The 22266-nt window shown below is 36.8% G+C and overlaps 1 protein-coding gene across 1 annotated transcript in view; it reads right to left on the bottom strand.

The window, feature by feature from the left end:
* Positions 1–22266, bottom strand: part of Reck (reversion-inducing-cysteine-rich protein with kazal motifs) — a 57640-nt gene that overhangs the window by 18085 nt on the left and 17289 nt on the right. The window contains exons 5-11 of the mRNA XM_013026596.1: positions 19635–19720; positions 17931–17978; positions 7950–7983; positions 6071–6268; positions 3231–3498; positions 2798–2977; positions 1–213 (exon numbers count right to left, since the gene is read on the bottom strand). Coding sequence (XP_012882050.1) covers positions 1–213; positions 2798–2977; positions 3231–3498; positions 6071–6268; positions 7950–7983; positions 17931–17978; positions 19635–19720 — 1027 coding nt within the window. The remainder of the gene's footprint in view (positions 214–2797; positions 2978–3230; positions 3499–6070; positions 6269–7949; positions 7984–17930; positions 17979–19634; positions 19721–22266) is intronic.

Genomic DNA, 22266 nt, shown 5'->3' with positions numbered 1-22266 from the left:
TTGCAAATAATACTTCCCCGAGATTTACTATGACAAGGTTTAATCTGTAGTGAACAAGCTATTGCTTTCCACATTTCAGGATGGCACTTTTTAATATCAAGAACAGGGATGTTGATGAATGGCATCTTTATACTTCCTTTCTCCCACAGCTTCATGTCATTCATGGCTCCTTGATCTGACTGAGCATTACAACTCCTGAAAAGTTCTGTTGGCCTAAAGAAAAAAAAGGAATCAATAATTATTTTCTCCTTGATCTTACTGAGCATTATAACTCCTGAAAAGTTCTATTGGCCTAAAGAAAAAAAAGGAATCAGCAATTATTTTCTAGAGAGAAGCAGAATATACTAGGGCATCAAAAATGTCTGAATTTCTTTTTTTTTTTTTTTTTTGTCGGTCGTGGGTCTTGAACTCGGGGCCTGGGCGCTGTCCCTCAGCTCTTCAGCTCAAGGTGAGCGCTCTACCACTTGAGCTACAGCGCCACTTCCGGTTTTCTGGTGGTTTATTGGAGATAGGAGTCTCAGGGTCTCTCCTGCCCGGCTGGCTTTGAACCGCGATCCTCAGATCTCAGCCTCCTGAGTAGCTAGGATTACAGGCGTGAGCCACCAGCGCCCGGCTGAATTTCTTAAAGAAGAAAGCACACAAAACCACCAAAGGACACCAGCTTTGAGTATTTGGGGATTCATATTGACACTAGCATTAAGATACTGATGAGGGCTGGGAATGTGGCTTAGGGGTAGAGTGCTTGCCTACCATGCATGAAGCCCTGGATTTGATTGCTCAGTACCACATAAACAGAAAAGGCCGGAAGTGGTGCTGAGCTCAAGTGTTAGAGTGCTAGCCTTGAGCAAAAGAGCTCAGGGATAGCACCCAGCCCCTGAGTTCAAGCCCCATAACTGGCACAAAAAAAAAAAAGATACTGATGGCTCCTTTTCTTTTAATACTTATTCTTGCAAAGCAAAATTTCGAAATGTTTTGGATAGGGCTAACAGCCCTTAGACAATTCTATTTCTTTCATTTCACAAAATAAATACTATGAATTCATGTTTGTTTGTTTGTTTGTTGCCAGTCCTGGGGCTTGAACTCAGGGCCTGGGTGCTACCCTTGAGTCTCTTTGTGATCAAGGCTAGTGCTCTACCACTTGAGCCACAGTGCTACTTTCTAGCTTTTCTGAATAGTTTATTGACGATTCTCACAGGGCCTTTTCTGCCCAGGCTGGCTTCAAACTGCGTTGCTCAGATCCCAGCCTTCTGAGTAGCTAGGATTACAAGTGTGAGCCACCAGCACCTGGCTCATGTTTGTTTTTTTAATCAGTCAAACTGGAGACTCGAGTTTTTAATGAATGCTAATAAACAAATATATTATATCCATAGAAGCCAAGAGGGAGAGGGGTGAAGTAAAAATTGCTCAAAGTTTACTAGCAAAGTGATAAATAAAAATTTGTGTTTCTAGGTTATGGAGGTTATCTTTCTTCTAGGGATCCTTTTGACACAAAAAAGCTAAACTGAAAGGGGAAGAAATCTGGGGGGCTAAGTGGGCTTCAGCAGCTGTGCAGACTCTTTTCAACCTGGTTCCACAGAAGACCTTGGTCTCCAAGTTTTAGGGCCCAGAAAGAGATTTGTGTAGGAAAATCCATGAGATTCTTATCTCCATTAACCAGCAAAAAGCAGGAAGTGGAACTGTGGCTCAAATAGTAGAGCATGGGCCTTGAACAGAAAAATTGAAATATCTAAGCTACAGTGACTAGGCTGAATTCATATGCCAGTACCAACACACACACACACACACACACACACACATACACACACACGCACACGCACACGCACACACACACAAACCAGATGTTGTATGGTAGATCTAGTCATAAGAAAAAAGCCACCACTTAAAAGGCCAAATTTGGAGTTTTTATTGGAGCACTAGTAGGCAGCAGAGGGACTCCAGTCACAAAGCCCTACTGCTTTGAATACAAGTAACACACGGCTTATATACCTAAAATTAGTGGGCTCTCAGAGAACCTTTTTTTGTGGATAATGACTACCAATATTGATCATATTACATATTAAAACAGGAAATTTAAAAGCAGTTACTAATTTATTTAAAATTGCAATAAACAAGCTGGGTGTGGTTACACACATCTGTAATCCCAGCACACAGAAGGCTGAGGCAAGGGGACTGAGTTAGAAGCCTGTGGTCTAGAGTGAGATGCCCTCTCCTCTCAATAGACAAAGAAAATTACAATAGACATTTTTTTTTTTGCTAGTCCTGGGGTTTGAACTCAGGGCCTAGGCACTGTTCCTAAGTTTCTTTTTGCTCAAGGATAGTACTCTACCACTTGAGCCACAGCACCACTTCCAGCTTTTTCTGTTTATGTGGTAGGTACTGAGGAATTGAATCCAGGGCTTCATACATACTAGTCAAGCACTCTACCATTAAACCACAATCCCAATAAACATTATTTATTAGTCCTTAGTAGAGGACTGCTAGATTTTCCTATCTGCTTCTGAATTCAGTCTTCGCTATTTCATATGTCTCACAGCCTCTGGAAAACTCCACTGCTGACTCTTGTGAGAATATAAGTGAGAAAGGCAAATAAGATCTCAGTATTGTTATTAAATTAGTAATTTGATTTCATAGACCCCTAGCATTTGGGAAATGCTGGAGGTATAGCTCAAGTGGTAAAGCACCTGCCCAGCAAGTGGTAAGGCCTTGAGTTCATACCTTAATAGTTAAAAAAAATCAAAACAACTGCCCCAGGTAATGATAAAACACATCCAGTCCATGTAAAATAATTTGTTCTTACCTATTGTTAAAATTAGTACAGTAAGTAAGATTTCTACAACCCAACTGGCAAGGTTCCCGGACATCTGCTAGACAGGTCAACATGGATACTTCCACTGGATTGTATTCACAAAAACGGTCAAACTCTTGCCAACTCTGTGCATTGCCCCAGCTCATGCTGTACAGTTTAGTGCACAACTCCCTGAAACAAAAGCACATATGCAGAAACAGAAGAGATAAACCAGATGAATTCTTCCTTCTTTGTTTATGTCAGGTATTTTGATATAGCAGCAAGAAAGTCACTAACATAATGCTAACACACTGCTATCCACACTCAAAATAAGTGTCAATTCAGATTACTCACTAATATAACAAATGGTGAGACAAGTTCAAAGTTGCATAATATAAGTAAGAGACCAAAACATCTTCTGAATTATAAAAAATGAGATACTGACCTACACGTTGAGGTGTTTGCTTTAGAACAACAATGCAATTTGGCTCCATCAAGGCCCGTTGAGGGAGGTGGGTGTATAGTGACTCCAGGGTGAACAGATTGTGAGCTTTCAAGAAAACATTGCCAAAGAGGATCTTGAGGTAAGGGCTGGGTCTTACAACCCTCGATGAGACCATCGACAATCTCCATTTCTGTTTTCTTAGACATCAAAATCCTCTTGCAGGCATTTTGGCAAGCATGGTCTTCAGCTCTGTCACAGCAATATAAACCTACATTTTCAGAATGTAAATGGTTTAATTAGGTGGCTTAATACTATGTTGTACTTAGAAAAGAAGAACTTGACAGCAGAGTGGAAAACATTGCTACTCTACGTCTGTATGTGCATTATACAAGGCCTGTTAATTTTTCTCCATTATTCCATAAAGTGTAACAAAAAGTGGAAAAGATATCCATTACCACAATTTATCACTGTCCCCAATCTTGGGACATTTAGTACCAACCTCACAAAAATGAAAAGTCATCTTACATCTCTTGTAAATCATTTTATGTTCTTGAAGATGATATTGTAGGCCAAAATGGACTTATTTCCTGATAGTAAATAATGTCTACTGGAGATTTTAATTTGTGTATTTATTTTTGTCAATTGTAGGGCTTGAACTCAGGGCCTGGGAGCTCTCCCTGAGCTTTTCTGTTCAAAGCTAGTACTCTACCACGTTCAACCACCACTTCACTTCTAGTATTTGGGTGGTTAATTAGGGATAAAGAGTCTTCACAGACTTTCCTGCCTGGGCTGGCTTCAAACGATGATCCTCAGATTTCAACCTCCTAAGTAGCTAGGATTAATCATGAGCCACCAGACATACTTGGTTGTGACTATTCTTAACGTGAGAGAAATGACTAATATTTATGGCAAAAAACCCAAACATTAGCCAGGTGCCGGTGGCTCATGCCTGTAATCCTAGCTACTCAGGAGGTTGAAATCTGAGGATCGCAGTTCAAAGCCAGCAAAGGCAGGAAAGTCTGTGAAACTCTTATCTCTGATAAACCACCAGAAAACCAGAAGTGGCACTGTGGCTCAAGTGGTAGAGCACTTGCCTTGAGCTGAAGAGCTAAGAGATAGTGTCCAGGCCTGGATGGACAAAAACAAACAAAACAAAACAAAACAACATTGTATTTCATTATATCCAAGATAGCACAACATTTTCAGACATCTGTGTAAGCTAATTTAAATAGTGCAATAGCATTTCTTTTTAGTGTTGGGGACTAAACCCAAAGCCCTCTACATGCTAATTAGTACATGTACTCTCACTGAATTATACTCCCAATTGTCTGCCTTTAATTTTCTACAAAGAATACGAAATGAAAGAACAGTTTTAACCAGCCAGAAGGGCCTCTTTGAGTTCTCTCAGGTGTCTTTGACTTTTGAAAAAAACTACCCTGCAGTGGTCTTTTTCATATTCTTCTGTGTTAAGATAGATGTTTGAGATGGTTGCTCTTCTCTTTAAGACCTCTTTTGGCCTTTTTAAAGAATTATTATCTTCTATTTTCTTAGCTCTACCAGTACCTCTGTGTAGTCTAAATGTCAGGAAACATAGATCTGCCTTTAAACAAATAAAGGTTATTGTGGCAAGTGCTTCATGCTTTGATTTTCACCACACAGCCACATCATAGAATGTCAAAAGCCTCAAAGAACAGATTTTAATTGTGGCCAAACAAGGCACATTGCTTTTGAGTTTATAAAAGCAAGTCTTTCAATATGCTGGCAAAAATCAAAACATTGTCTCTTGGCAGCTAATTAGTCAGTTCTGTAAAAATTTGATTACTTCTACATGAAGAAAATAGATTCCAGAATATTATTTAACAAGAAACAGACTTACTTCTAATTTTCATGAAATTTTAATTATTAAAATAATAACCACCTACTGATAAGTAACAAAGCATTATAGAAATATATAACATGGGCTAATTACATATATAATTAAAATATATCCCATTATACCTTTAATTCTGTAATTTGCCTTTTTTACTTAATTTATCTTAGACTTTTTTTTTTAGTACTGAAGCTTAAACCCTGGGTTTTGCACATGCTAGGCAAGCACTCTACTACATGAACTATGTACTCCCAGCCTTCTATAAAAATGTGTTCCTTTCTTCTTTTGTTGGTTGCAAAGTGTTAATATACAGATATAACATAGTTTATTTTTGTGTTTCTGCTAGTACCAGGACTTGAACTCACATTTTTGCTTGGCTTCTGGTACTCTACCACTTGAGCTATGCCTCCAGCCTGGCTTTGTGGTGGTTAAATGGAAATGGAATCTGATTTTTCTGCCTGGAGTTATTCTTCAGGTCTGTTTCCTGAATAGTTAGGACTATGGATGTGGCCTCCAGTGCCTGACATCATAATTTATTTAATCAACATCCTACTAATGGATGTTTGGGTTATTTCTAATTTCTTTCTATTATACCGATATGTGCATATACAACATATTCTTGAAAATTTGCCTGCTGGATAATTTATGAGAAATAGAATTGCTAGGTCAAAAGGTATGATAATTTGAGATTCTAGTGTTCATTACCCAACTTCCCTCCAAATTATCCATACCAAAGAACTCTTTCATTCTCAGACAGACTAGACAATTCCCATTTCTTCATACTCTCTACAGTTTCATCTTTCTTGGTACCTTTTAGCTGTGACAATAATGTCCAATCTGCCAAATCTGAACGTCAAAGTCAGATGTTTCCCTGGTGACCTAGACCACAGATATCTACAAGAATGTATCACTTCCTTTTATAAACTCTTACCAAGGATTGAAATAAGAAGAATATCTGCCTTTTACTTACTATCTGTTGGGTTCCTCATTGGATAGGACTGGGTATAATTGTTCACACAGTGTATTAATTGTGGACTAATAGAAGCACAATAATTCTCCACAGCTTTGATTTGAGATGGACCAGGAGAAGAGTCTGTTCGGAAAATGGCTTGACAGTATTCACGGCAGTTTGTGTGATGGCCTGCATAACTGCAACACACTGAGCCCACTATAGGGAGGAAAAGATCATGGAAACAGCTTTTTGTTAACATGAAGTTATCAGCATAATGACATCTTTCTGTCTGAATTTGAGAAATAAAAATATGTCATGCGAGACAAATATTGCACTATTGTGGGTATAGTCATGGGGACATTCAAGTGTTCACTGATATAAGAAAGTTAGTGTTCATTGACTTATAGTCTACAGTCCAATAGACCTTAACAGGAACAGTAAGGAATGTGGAAACATTCCTGGATGTCATGGTGATTTGGAGACAGCTGCTACCATTTAATGTATAGAGGCCAGGGTCAGTAAAGGTCTTGAAATCCACACAGTAATTTCATGCAAGTAAAACTATCTTTACAAATGCCAAAAGTCCCCATGTTGAAAATCACTGAAATAGCTTCTTTTCATATTTGAGCAAAACAAAATAGAAATAATAAAATCCCAAATGCCTTGCATTTATAAAATAGGACCAATAAAAACTGAGATATCAGGATAATCTAATAAATTTAATATCTTTATAACTGTACATCACCTGCAAGAATATGGCTAAATGGAGAATAGTCTTCACAATAGATATGATTTGCCCCAATACTGAAAAGTAAGTCATCTGAAATAAGATGACTCTGGATTTATGATTTTTAAAAAAATCATTGGGGCTAGGTATGGTATATGCCTGTAAATTCCAGCAGTCAGGGGGACTGTGACTATGAGGCCAGACTGGGTGAGTTCTGGGCCGCTTTGGGCTATATAATGAGATATTTTATATATAATGGGTTGCCTTTAAAGCATCTGGACAGAAGGAGATGAGTGGTTAGGAGTCAGATGTGGGAATCATAATAAGGGCAAGAGCTTCATTCCTAGCCCCATAAGAATTATTTATGGCCATATTTTAAACCTCAGTGGAGATACACAAGGGGTGGTAGTGGAGAAAGGTAAGCACAGAAAAAAACAAGGCAAACAAGATAGTTATCTTCTAATTCCCATTACCCTCGTTTCCCAGTCATTGAGGGAGGAGCTAAGATTACATGCTAGATGCAATTTTGGAAATCTTGAATGAAGCCTCGGTTTGGAAGGGTAGAAACTATAGGCATGCTTATTGTCCTTCAATATACCTTTCTGCCAAGCTAAATAGTTACTGGTTACTCAGGGTATCTTTTCTCATCGCTAACTACTGTTATCCTCTGGTCTCGACTGTTCACATCTTATCCATTCTTCAAGGCCCAGCTCAGCTACCGACTCCATGAAGTCATCTGTAAGCACTCATAAGACTGAACCTTTTTCCTCTGATTTATATCACTTTATAAGTGTGCTATCACATACCCTACCATGTCCTAGAGTCCCACAGAAGTATGCTACCCCACATCAAATAAACACTCAATAAATGCCTGCTGAATGAACTCAGCTGCAAATCCTTAGCAAGGACTATATTATATAATATGGATGTGCTTAAACTCTGAAAGTGTAATAACTCTGTTATCAGGTTATTACTAGCTCAAGTGTCTCTGCTTTATAAATCATGTTATAATACATGAATGACTTGAATATGTGAAAAGAGCCCAGCAGAATGCTGCTGTGCACATTCCTTCAGATGGCTTATTAACAAATACAAGTTATAATGCCAGGTTCTTGATAATGGGTACAACTGCTAATCATGCTCAGCAAACTGTATTGATGTTATACTTACTTTCATTTCTGCTAATACAACTGAAAAGAGCATTCTGTAAACCAAGAAAAACAAAAAGAAATTAACAACCAAAAAGAATTTCTAATTTTATTCAATTTTAGGTTTATATGCAAATCAGGTTATCAAATTGTTCAATTATTTTCTAAGTCCAAGGTTGAAAATGCAGAAGCTATGATCTTCTAACACATATTGGTGGTCAAAATCTTAACCTCCCAATATGAACTTGGAAGGTGACATGTTATAAAACAGATTTATTTCATGTGTGAATGTGTATATGTGTGTGTGTTATAGGAAGAGTTACAATGTTCTAATATCAATTATTTTATAAAACACTTTCCAGAAAATAATCCAATAAAGAACATTTAGGGAAGTAAGCTTTTCATACAACCATCTTAGTAGTTGTCAAACACGGCTGGATGTACAATGGAATCACCTGAGCTTCCCAGGCATTTCTCTATGGAATTGGAATTTGTGGGAGTGACACAGAAATCCAGGCAGGCACTCTACCACTGGAGCCATGCTACCAGCCCCTGGGGCACAAAATCTAAATTTTACACATGACTTCAAAGATTGTTCTATGTAGCCTTCTTCTTGAGACCAAAATTTGAGAGAAAATATTTCTCAGCAACAGAAAACTTGCCATAGACCATAGAAAAAATCAAAAGCAGAGCCTGATACTAGAATTAGTATCAGAAAGACATCTTAGATTACAATTCAGAAAACACTATTCTGTGTTAAGGTCACTGTAAGAAAAATAAAACAAGAAGGAAAACCTAATGAAGAACTCTTTGCTCAAAGTCATTTGGATATTCAGGTCTTTCCAGCTATGATTAATGTTATTTATAATTGAAAGAGAGTGAATTATTATCATCATTATGTGAATATAAATAAAAATGGATGGAAAACCAATGCACTCTTATTGAGTTGATTTTAGCTTTTAACTATAATACAGCTAAATCACTTCCCCACTAAGTGATTTGAACTTGTTAAAGAACTAGGTCTATAACATTAAAACCTATTTCAAAGATACATCTACATGGTTAGAACCACTCTACTGCATTCATTTTCTCCACTAAATAGTATTCCATTAAAAGAACCAGACAACTTAGTTCATTCATTTAAAGAAAGCAAATAAACAAAATAAAAACAACAACAAAACCCTAGGCCTGATAGATAGGGACTATTGAATTTACCCAGTCTGAACACTTTCTGCTAGAGCTTCTCAAGAAGTATGAGTAGTGACAAGTATTTTTAATGTTCTTCACTAATGACCTTGTTTATATTCTCTTCACTCATGCATCCTTGTTTTGTTTTAATTTTTTATTGTTATTATAAAGGTGATGCACAGGGCTGTTACAGTTACATAAGACAGGTAATGAGTATATTTCTTTTTGGCCAGTGTCACCTCTTTGCTCACTCTCTCCCAGATTTTCCCTCCCATTCTCACCCACAAGTTGTATAGTTCATTTTCAACATAAAGCCTAATCAGTACCATTGCTGCATTTGTTCACCCTTTGTCCTTCCAGTTCTGCATCCCCCTTAACCCTCCCCAAGACAAATAAACAAAACAAAAAGAAAACAAAAACAACAATGAAGAAAAAAATCCTCTTGTTTCCATACATTTTTGTTTTGACTTTTCAACTACCCAACATATGTTGCCCTCCCCTGGGGTCCAATGGCCTCAGGAATACTTATAAAATAATCTAGATCACTAGTAAAAAGTCATCTGCTACCAACTCTGTATACTCTTTTGACTGGATGAATGCAATTCTATCTAATTGTCCTTCTCTTTCTAATAAGCTCATTCTATTCATCTTATTTAAGAGCAGATCAAACTACAGTAGTACTCAGGTAAGGATCTACCATAACCCGAGACCTAGATGAGAGCTACCTAGCTAGGCCTTAGGTTCTTGAGAAATAATAAATTATTATTGCTTTAAGCTATATAGTTTGAGATGTTTTACTATATAACATTACTGTGACATCAGATATAATACTCAGTGTTTTTCTACTCAGTTATAGAAAGGTATACAGGATTCTACATAAAATTAACTGGATAATTCAAGTGGTCAAGTGAAAAGTACTAGATAAAAACTGTGTCTAAGCTGGATGCAGTGATGCACACTTGGAATCTCAACTACTCAGGGAGGTAGGAAGAAGGTGAGAGAATCATTTTAACCTACAAGTTCAAGCTTAACCTGGGAAACATGGTGAGACTGCCTAAAGTTGTTTTTTTGTTTTTGTTTTATCTGTAGAAGAACTATTATACTACTTACAGGCAACAACTTTTTGCTCACCCCTTAAGTCTTACCTGGATAGTTTTCTCCTCTATATCCCAAAATGTCTTTACAGACTTTTAGCAAGGTACTTATCTCACTAAATTTGTAATGTTCTAGAGTATAGACTAAACTTATGAGCTTCTTGTAGACAGTGGCCAAATACTTTCATCTTTGTGCCCTGGGAACAATTCCTGATACATATCAAATGTATCAGTTTGGTGAGTGTTAAATAAATGAATGAAAATAGAAACAGGCAATCATATGGATTTTGCTCTAGGAACTCAAGAGGTAAAAAGAAATACATAAACACATTTACACTTTCAGGCGACTGATGCCATGATAAAGCATGTAAGAAGTAGCCATCGATTTTATGTGTATTGAAGGAAAAGAGGAAAAGTTTCTAAGAGGTGCCATCTAAGCTAGAATTTGAAGCAAAGGTTACTAGTGAACAGGGTTGTGGGAGAAATAGAGTGTATCAGGGAAGGAGAAAAGTCCTAGTTTGTATTACTTGTTGATATTCATGTTATAAATACCCCTACCCACAAGGTAGTTTCAAGCTATAAACTGACTTGCAACACTGGATATGTAACAATCTTCATAGCTGATAGAAACCAACTTGAATATACCATTAGATGTGGGGGATCCAGGTAGAACAAACAAGTCATACAACTAACAAATAAAACAACATGGTCAATCTGGAAAATTACAAGTACCATGTCGCTAAAGTATAAAGAAGGGAAAAGCCAGGAGCTAGATTGACAAAAGTTTGATATACCAGGCTGAGCCACTAAAGGTTTCAAGGAAAAGAGTGACACATCAGATTAGTAAAAAAAACCATTCTAGGAAAAGGAGGAGATGGTAGAAAAAAGGAGAGTTCTTAGGAAAACTGGTTTGACATCTAGTAAAGTGGAATAAAGGTCTGAGCTAAGGCAATAACCAAGGATCTGGAAAGGCTGCTGACAAAAGATATATTTAGGAGGCATATCTTTAGGATTTGATAGCTAGTAATTGGTAAGAAATAATTTTAAAAATAGATAATAACTACTAGGCTCTTAGTAGGTTATCTGGAAGGACTTATTATATAATCCAATGAAAAATATAAGAAAAATGTCATTTCCATTTTAGAATGTGAGTGTGTGCATATGTGTGAGCATGGTGTTTTACAGAGGTAGGGGAAAGAGAAGGGAAAGTATAGTAGAAAAAGCAATAATCAATTTGGTGGATTTGGAACCAATCAATTTTGGCAAATTTGTTATTGTTCTAATAGAACATAAAAAGCAGGCCTATCTAATAGTGGTTTCAGTAGCTCAGCAGAGAAGATTCTGGAATTATCATTATGTAGAGGTAATTAAAGCATTTAAGTTAGGCTCAGGATATAGTTGAATAGTGCTCCCAGTATCACAAAAACAAACCAACAAACAAAACTCTGACATTGCCCAGTAGGAAAAAATTGACCATTTAAGATCAGACCAGATAACAATCTAATCTGATTAGATTTCCCTTTGGGGATGATCTCATTCAAGTAACTTTTTAAAGAATGGCCTGGAAAGGAAATACACTAGCAGCAATAGGAGTCACTCCTGTTCTCAATTTATAATACAAAACAACATACAGGAAGGATATAATCAAAGTGTTACACTATCTTAAGCCAGTACTGCAGGACCTAATAGGTTTCGCTCTTTTTGGAGCTCATCAGCTGCAGGTAACGGCTCAAATGTACTCTGGTACTGTATACCTGTACAGCATTTTAATATTTACAAAGCCTCCATGTACAGATTTCTAATTTAGTTTTACTCCAATAATTCTTGGTATTTCTTTAGCATTAACTAAAGCAACACTTTATATTTAGGGCCTTAAGGCTATGCTAGGGCAAAGTGATACATGATTTTATTAATATTTATTTAGGTGCTACCAAGGGCCTCTGAGCTATTGCCCCACCCACATAATTCTTTTGGTTAAAACAGCCAAAAGCGGACAGAGTGAAGGGTAGTACAACTGTTCCTTGCTATACAAGATGGTGTCTTCTATTCTTAAAATCATGGCAGTCCAAATCTAATCACAGTGAAGCTTAGGAGCCTTACATGCCCATACTAGGGCCCTGTCATCCCTTCTTCCTAATCATTAAATTAGACTACTTTTTGTTTTTCTTTATGTTTTTGGTATTAAGTCTAGAATCAAGGTTAACAACAAAAATAAGCAAAAATAAATAAATCTTGAAGCAGAACATTTTATTGTGGTACTTCCTGAGGTTACACTGTACAGACCTTGTGGGTATATACAAATATATGTCACTTATACTGGCATCCAGAGGCAGAACAAAGTGTATAGTAGGCTACCATATGTGGTACAAGCAGATAGAAAAGGACTGTTTATACATGTACACTTTTATGTGCTTAATTATCTTTGGTAACATTAGGAACTTGGTGGTTGTAGTATAAGAAATGGGAAATAAACTTTTGGTTATAACCATTTTGTTTTTTTCTTTTTTGTGAAGGTCCTGGGGCTTGAACTCAGGGTCTAGGCACTATCCCTGAGCTTCTTTTACTCATGGCTAGTGTTCTACCATTTAAATTACAACTCTACTTCTGCCTTTTCTGTAGTTTGTTGGAGGTAAGAGCCTTATAGACTTTCCTGACTAGGCTGGCTTTGAATTGCGATCCTCAGATTTTAGCCTTCTGAGTAGTCAGGGTTATAGGCATGAGCCATAGGTGCCTGGCTTAATAACCACTTTGAATTTTAAACCATATGACTATCTAATATCTGTATATGTCTTATGCACTTAGTGCATAGTGTTCACAGGTGGTGCTGACAGAGCTGCAACTTGAACTGACAAGGTTGACTGTCTTTGGTTTTGTGGGTTTACAAGCCCCTTCAATATCCTCAGTCTTTTGTTGTTGTCAGTTGTGGGGCTTGAATTCTGGGGTTAGGCTCTGTCCCTCAGCTCTTCAGCTCAAGGGAAGCACTCTACCACTTGAGCCAGAGTGCTACTTTCAGTTTTCTGAGAGGTTTATTGGAGGTAAGAGATGGACTTTCCTGCCTGGGCTGGCTTTGAACCTGATCCTGAGATCTCAGCCTCCTGAGTAGCTAGGATTACAGGTATAAGCCACCAGCACCTGGCTTCAGTCTTCATTTTATCTTAGTATTCTCATAGAACCAGAGCTTCATGACAGAATGAACATCATTAAGGTGTTGTGAGGTTGGAAAATGGAATTCAGGTGCCTGGTTAAAGCTGTGAAGTAATGAGATATTTTAATTTGGGATTCATAAATCCATTTCATACTTTAATATCAGAAATCAGATATTTATGGGTTTTTGTTTTTTTTTTTAAAGATTTTTCTCTTGACTTTCCTTTATATTCTTTTTGCCTTTTACATCTTGACTTTCTTCAGAAATTTGATATTATTTCATTAAGGAAGATGAGAGATTATAAAGGCAAGTCACTAGGAGGTATTTCAGTGAAGCCTTTTTTACAAAGCAATTGAATTTTAAGCAAAATAGTTGCTATTATAACTAAAATATTCTGACATGGAGCTCTGGGCATTCTATAGTTTCTAAAAATTAAGCTAGTGTTTTAAATTGTCTTCACCTGGAAGACTAGTCTAGCTACCAGGTCTGCCCCATTCCAGAAAGAGAAAAACTATATAGTATCTCCATGCCCTGGAAAATAGTAAATCAATGCAAGGACACAGGCTTAAAAGAATTAAAAGAATTGCTAGTCTATCTTCTTAAATGTCATTTACAATATTTAGTCCATCATAACATATTCTTCCTTCAAATCTCTGACTTACTTTTGAATACTTGACTGTATTGCTATTCTGGTGCTGAGTCTTATCTCTTTTTAGCTAAGCTAGAAAGCTAGATGGGTTTAGAGAGTCTAAAATTTAGTCTGTACACACTAGGAATTTAAACTTTCTAAAATATTGGAGATTATATGTCTATATACAGGCATATATATACACCTGTATACACAGAATCTTCATCATGAATAGTTTAACTCATTATTAAATGTGTTGAAATGTCAACTTTCCAGGATCTGATCCCACTTGCGTACCCAAACACAGATACTCAGTCCAAAACAGGCCTGTCTTCTCTTTGTCCCCTAAATCAACCATTTTTATTAACATGCCTTTGATTCACAGTCTTATTAACCAAGTTATACCAGTCCGTTCAGGTGTTGCTTTTTTGTAAAAATTTCCCTGATAACTCTGGACTATTTGCTCTGATTTCCCTGAGCCCTTGTATACTGCAGTACATATTTTAATTAATTTACTCAATTACATATAATTCATTACTTGAAGTTAGGCTCTAAGCAGCTTAATTAGAAATCTAACCAAAGTCTGATTCCAAAAGTTGTGTTTTTCTATTACATAAACTGTCTCTCCATGTTTAATAAATACTATCAATGTGTATAAGGAAAAAAAAATCACTCTACAGAATCTAATGTAACAATGACTTACACATAACTGGTTTATCCTTAGTTGGTTAGAACAAAGCAGAACTGAAATGAATTATGTTTTTTAACTTCATTCATTTAAGTAAATATCTTAGGAAATTCCTTCAAAAAGGAACTCTGCAGCAGTTTTCCAAATGTAATTACCCTACTCTCTGAATCTTTAATCAGACTACACAAAACTATCATTCAGGGTAAATGCTACCCCTAAAATTGTATGCCTAAAGGAATGGCCTAAACATCTAAACTCAGCCAGGGAGCAGTCCAGGGGTGAGGAATAGAAACTAAAAGTTCAGTTACAAGTTATTTTCACACTAATAAATAATCAACAAGTTAAAAGAGACTATGTTACCCCCAAACTTACTCAATTTACTTCATGGAAAATAGGCATTATTTCTAAACTGACTTCAATGCTAACTTCTTTAAAGTTTATAATGAAGAACCATTTTCTTCATAAATTGTTGTCATCTCTTTTTATTTCTAAATAATGTATAAGAAAATCAAACTAAATCTTGAATTATCTTGAATAATTTGTAGGGTCAGTTTTTAACATAAAAATAAAAAAAAAACTCTTACCATGTACACTTTTAGAAAAGGACTGAATAAACTGGGGAAACAAACTGTTCTTATCTCTATCATAGGACAGTGTTTAACTCTCTTACCTTCCTGTCCCGTCTTTCATCAACACATATTGGCAGCCTTCTCAGGGCAATGTAGAATCCAGACAAGAGAAGGAAGCACACTAAAATAATGGAGGACAGACTACAGGAGACAGACAGTGTCAGACATTGTGTAGAAGAAAATAAGGAATTATCAGTTAGCTACTCTTCTCAAGAGAAACTAAAATTGGTAACTTAAAAGGTAGAAGACAAGAAACAGAAAAGAAAAAGACTCTATAGGGTTTTTTTTTTTTTGGTTTGTTGTTTTGGTTTTTTTGTGTTTTTTTTTGTAGCAAGGTTTTTAAATAAGAACTGAAGACAGCTGTAGTTAATTTGGAAATTTATCTTCAGAAGAACAGATAGAATTTAGTAAATCATACAAAGGAACAAAAATAAATAACTCTAAGTTTAAAAATGTTAATCAAGAGATATAATTATAGGCTTTGAGAAACAAAAAGATTAGAAACTGTAACTAGAAGCATCTTAGTGACTGTAGGTTTCTTTTCTAAGAGAACAGACTATTAAAAGCAATAGGAATCTTAATGTTTAAATATAAAAATGATGAATGTGGCATGAACATTTAAGTCTCCTAATGGCCTTACACTAGGAAAAACAATAAAATTGTCAGATGTAATAATGGGGTTCCCAAAAATGAACAAATCAGCCCACAAAAGAAACTTTTCCTATCAAGGACAATCATCTATATCTATCTTCTTTTTTGTGTGTGCTGTTCCTGGGGCTTGATTTCAGGGCTTGGGGCATTGTCTTCTTTTGCTCAATGCTAGCATTCTACCACTTGATCTACAGTGCCACTTCTGGCTTTTTCTGAGTAGTTTATTGGAGATAAGTCTCAGACTTTCCTGCATGGTCTGGCTTCCAACTGTGTTCCTCAAGTCTCAGTCCCCAGTGTAGATAGGACTACGGGTATGAGCCACCAGTGCTTGGCTACTCCTATGTTCATTATGTAAAACCACCTCCTTTACTCTCATTCTAATATTTCTCCCATTTATATATCACTGTGCTTGAAATATCATTCAGAGATAAGAGTTTCAGATTTAATATAACCTCAATAACTTAGGTTTTGTTGTTGTTTGTCGATCATGGGGCTTGATCTCAGGGCCTACGCACTGTCCCTGAACTTTTCTGCTCAAGGCTAGCACTCTACCACTTTGAGCCATAGCACCACTTCCAGTTTTTAGTGGTTAAGTGAAGATAAGAGTCTCACAGGGACTTTTCTACCTGGACTGGTTTCAAACCACAATCCTAGGTATTAGTCTCATGAGTAGCTAGGATTATAGGTATGAGCCACTGGCTCCCAGCAGTATTTGTATTTTCCCAAATGTAAGATCTTAAGAAAGTCTAATGTTACAATAGCCATGTGATTTTATTATCTGTTCTCCCTTCCTTCCCCTTCTTCCCCCTCCCCTCTCCTCCATTATCTTTTTTTCTTCCTTCCCCACCTACCTCTCTCCCTCTTCCCTTATCTTTTCTGCTTCCTTCCCTTCTTCCCTCCCCACCATACTCTTTCTTTCCCTTGCTCCCTTCCTCCTTCCTATTTTCTCTTTCTTTCTTACTTTTGGAATAATTCAGGTTCTCTCACTCTAGAGCTCTACCACTTGAGCCATGCTTCCAGTCCTTGTGCTCTTAATTAGTTTTTCTAATAAAACCTCACACTTTGGTTCAGGCCCACACAATCATATCCAAGCCTTATAGGTTTACACATTTTTTTTGGGGGGGGTCCGGTGGTGGGGCCTGAACTCTGGGCCTGGACGCTGTCCCTCAGCTCTTCAGCTCTACCACTTGAGCCACAACACCACTTCCAGCTTTTTTCTTTTTGCTTATGTAGTGCTGAGGAATCGAACCCAGGGCCTCATGCATGCAAGGCAAGCACTCTACCACTGATCCACCTTCCCAGCCCTACACATTTCTTTATGTTAGAACTAGTTTATAAAAATAGATGCCTAAATTGGTCCTGAGACAGAAACAGGGACAAAAAAGGATATGAGACTCTATTAAAGACAACAACAACAACAACAAAAAACTTATTTCACCTCTTTAGTACTGTTGCTTTGTTACAAAAACATCACAAACCTTTTGTATGTAAAATTTCTTTAAAATTAACAATTCATTTCAACTAAAGTTAATTAAAGCCAAAACATTTCCAAACAAAATAAATGACATTTTTTGTTAAAGCTAAATTTTCTGCAAGGTTAAAAGGCAATTTATATAAAAATTCATTTAATATTGAAGTGATTTTAGCTAGGTGCTGGTGGCTCCATACCTACTACTCAGGAGACTGAGATCTGAGGTTCATGGCTCAAAGTCAGCCTGGGTAGGAAAATCTGTGTGACTCTTTATCTCCAATTAGCCACCAAAAAGCTAAACACAGAACTGTGGTTCAAGTGGTAGAGCACTAGCCTTCTGCAAAAAACCTAAGCGACAGTGACTAAGCCCTCAATTTAAGTCCCAGTACTTGTATGTACACACACACACACACACACACACACACACACACACACCACACACATTTAAGTGATTTTAATTCTGATAACATCTAAATAGTACATCCAAATTTGCTACATAAAATGCTTACCTCATATTCTTTTCTGCAAATTTTAGAAATATCATTCTTTGAAGATGCCTAAAAGCCAACAAAATCTTTATTAATTTGTTACACATAGGACAAAAAGAGGACACAAATCAGTATATGTTAATTGCTGGTGTAATATTCTTTATTTCATCAAAGAAAACCTTATACTCAAATATTTAAAAGTTCCTAAAACAAATTTCATGCAATGTCTTTAAAACAAACATCATCCTAGGACCTATCCAATATGCTAGAGCTTCATTCTAACTTTTATGGTTTTAATCTCACATAATAACATGGTTCTTTTGTTATTTTGGAAACTAGATGACTTTGAAGGAAATGTAAATCAGAAGATTTTTTTTAGACTGAATTCCACTCTGGTGAATTTTCTTGTGAAGCTCTGCCATAGCAAATTTTCTTGTGAAGCTCTGCCAGGGGCACTCATATTTTGCTTTTTTTTAAACGCTTCATATTTGAAGATTTATACTGAACCTATCCAGCCAATTTCCCAGAGAGGGCAACTAAAGAAGGAAAGGGTATCATGGCAGGCAATTACAAAAGTTACTTTTATTTAATTCTCTCAAGTTTATGATGAAGATATTATTCCCTCTAAAGACAGTGACTGGGACTCAAAGAAATAGCAAGTTAGTTATCACAGTTAAGTACATAGTTCAAACAAGCCAAAATAAATCTGCTGAGAGATGGTTATTTATGACATGACATCAGTCTCCATTTGAGACACATAGTTCCAGAACCATGGACTCTGGTCCCATGTTTATTTCCTCCTATTCTGTCACCTAGAGTCAAGCAACTTGAACAAGATAGCTGATGAAGACAGGGAGGGCAAGAAGCAGAATGTATGAATAACTGTTTTATGTCCCATCAGATCCACTATAGTTCAAATACCGTACAACTGAGTTTTACTTCGATGTCTGGAAGAGAACAGCACATGTCTAGGCCATATGCTGCCCAAAGAGTATTGCCCAGGCTATCAGTACAGTATTGTGTGGAAAAGTGAAGGTAATACTCTATCTCATAACTCCAGAGACCAATCCTTAGAAGATAAGAGAAGGCTCCCCAGCTGAAGCTTCTGATCCATTTAAACACCTAGTTTTTCAATTAAGTCTACACCTACTACATGGAGTAGAGAAGCCAGGAATCCAGTTTTCCTATTCTGAAGAGCCACTATGGAAATAAGCAGTAGAGAACTCTGGGTCCTAACATGAAGACAGATTGTATTAATTACTGTAGAAATCATACTCTTCTTAAGAAGTAGAGAAGGGATGGTAGAAGAGACAGGCTTAGGGTTAAAGCCAAGATGCAGGGGGAAGAAAGATAAAAACAAAATAGTCATCTGGTGAAACTGTGGTCATCCCCCTACCTTAAATTTATATGGCCCTTTGGAGTCACCCAGCATCATCAGGATGACCTAGACAAAGTATTAAACCCCTGATTCTAAAATAAGTCCTTTCTTTGTGTGGCAGAGAGGAGAAGTAAGAAAGAATAAGACAAAGTTTAGGGTCTTACATGAAGCTGCCAAAACTGAAAAAGCATTAAGTAGAAAAGGAGCACTTTTTGTGTGTTATCTCTCTTAAGCTAAGGAGCTAAGTGTTATCTCTCTTAAGCTAAGGAGCTAAGGTCCAAAACATATGCACAGTTAAGTCCAAAATGCATTCCATGATGTTTAAAAGTCTGATTGCTAGGTGTTACCTGCTTGCATGCCTGTCGACACTCCAAAGCAATAGCCAGTTCACAGCAGCCTAAGCCAACCCAGCCATCAGACTTCTTAAACACACCTTAAAAACAAAATGTTCACAATGGTCATAAGTAGTGACAAAGACAAATAGTATACCAAACTGTTTCAATGGATGCCACTGAAAGTCAAAGCAGATGTTCATAGGAAACTAGCTCCAACAGCAGGGTCTCAAAATTAAGTACTGTCCTTCACTCTTATTCCCAACGCTATTAGTCTCTTCTCTCACACACAACATAATTTATCAGGTCTTTATTTTTTTTCTTTTTCCTACTTAATCTAAATTCTCTTTAAGTTATTTTTACTTTGTATAGCATCTCTATCAGAGGACATATATAGTTCAAGGAAAGCAAAGGAGAAGACTCTTCTTAATTTTTCAATTTAATCAGACACCAAGGTTCTATTTTAATTTAATAAGCAAACAAAAGAGATGTCTTTTATGTCCAACATAATAAATACATAGAAGAACATAAAACTGGGGGCTGGGAAGGTGCTCAGTGCTAGAGCACTTGCCTTGCATGCATGAGGCCCTGGGTTCGATTCCTCAGCACCACATAAGCAAAAAGAAAAAAGCCGGAAGTGGCGCTGTGGCTCAAGTGGTAGAGCGCTAGCCTTGAGCTGAAGAGCTGAGGGACAGCACCCAGGCCCAGAGTTCAGGCCCCATGACCAGACCCAAAAAAACAAAAAACAAAAAAAAAAAACCCTCATGATTCTGCTTGAAACTGATACTTAGAAAACATGTACAAATTATCTGTGTAAGCCAAGCTTTGCTTTTAATGGGCACATTTAATCAGGGGGCAAAATGATAATACCATTTGGGATAATTGATGCAACCAACCCAACCAAATTATCATGAAATCAAGAGATAAGAAAATTATTAAGACTTTTAATTTGTTTTAGAGCCCTTTGAAATTATAAATCCCAACGAGTGACTGCTAAATTATGAGATACAAGAGATAATTATGGGGGGAGGTGCGAGATGGGAAGGGATGGGAAGGAAAACAAAGGAGGAGGCAACAATGCATGATAAGAAATGTACTCAATATCTTGCCCTCATTATCTTGTAACCCCTCTGTACGGTATTTTCACAATAAAAAATTAATTAATTAAAAAAAGAGATAATTATGAAAAGAGAAAAAACATGCATGTAGAACATTCTAAATCCTCTTTTTTTAAAAAAAAGTATGCTACTTCCTTGTAATAATACAGATCTGCAAATCCACATTGTCATATTATTATTTATATTAAAGAATATCAGACTCAAGGCAAAAAGTAAAATAGTTCTCCAAAAGAAACTAGCAGTAAGCTGTGTGCTGGTGGCTCATGCCTGTAATCCTAGCTACTCAGGAAGCTGAGATTTGAGGATCATGGTTCAAAGCCAGCTCAGGCAGGAAAGTCTGTGAGACTCTTATCTCCACTAAACAGCTAGAAAACCAGAAGTGGTGCTGTGGCTTAAGTGGTAGAGTTCTAGCCTTGAGCTGAACAGCTGAGGGACAGCATCCAAGCCCAGGGTTCAAGCCCCATGACGGACAAAAAAAGAAAAAGAAAAAAAAAAGAAAGAAATTAGTAGTAAGACAACAAATGGAAGTATTCCATTAAAAAACAAAGCAAAATGAGCAAAAGCAAATAAACAGTTTACCCATAAACAAAATTTTCAAAATATAAATTATTCTCAAAGTTTGTTAAAATCTTTTTTATTTGTGTTTTAGGAGTTCAAAGGGCAATAGACTGATCTAGCCTATTAGCATATTTTTTTGGGGAAAAAAGCAGATCCAATATTTTCCAACAGGACAGTCAATGGAACTAGAAAGGAAAGAAACTGAAGATAATATGCAGATTTTTTAGTATAGTGTCTTTACAAAAGGAGCAATTATGAATTTAATTTTGGTTTTGCACTTCAGTGCCACTGGGATGTAAAAATTCAGATATAGGTGTCTATTAGTCATTAAAAAAACAACAACAACTAGATTTGAGAGTTCCCTTCCAACCTGGAGCTGATTAGTTAACAGTTCTGGCAAAGACTGTTACCAGAGTGAGTGTGGAGAGAGAAGGGAAGAGTTCTGTACACAGGATGCAGTTCTTATGACAGGAGGAGAAAGGTAAGAGAGAACAAGGTTCTAAGACCAAGATGAAATCCTAAAATGATCAACAAGATCAAGTGTTGCAAAAGGCTCCAGTCACTCACATCTATAATCCCAGGTGCTCAGGAGGCTAAAGTCCAGGATTATGGTTTAAAGCCACCTTGAGCAGAAAAGTCCAAAAGATTCCATCTCCATAACCAGCAGAACAGCAGGGCTAGAGGTACGGTTCAAGTGGTAGAACATCAGCTGGGCAAGCAACCTGGGAGAGCATGAGTCCCTGAGTTCAAAACCCCAGTGCTAACCCCCAGACAACCCCCCCCCAATCAAATGTTAGAGAGAAATCAGAGATAAATACTGAGAAAAAGACATAAGATCTAGGAATCAAGACATTTTAGTATATGTCAAAGACTGGGTTTAGAATCATAAAAGATAAGAGTACACTGTTGAGGACTGAATAGACAAGAATAAATTAGACATTTGAAAATTTAGGTGCTAAAAGGAAGAAGAT

Source organism: Dipodomys ordii, unplaced genomic scaffold (genome assembly GCF_000151885.1).
Source record: "Dipodomys ordii isolate 6190 unplaced genomic scaffold, Dord_2.0 Scaffold95, whole genome shotgun sequence".
NCBI lineage: Eukaryota > Metazoa > Chordata > Mammalia > Rodentia > Heteromyidae > Dipodomys > Dipodomys ordii.
Note: the sequence above shows the minus strand (reverse complement) of the source record. Positions and strands in the feature narration are given on the sequence as shown.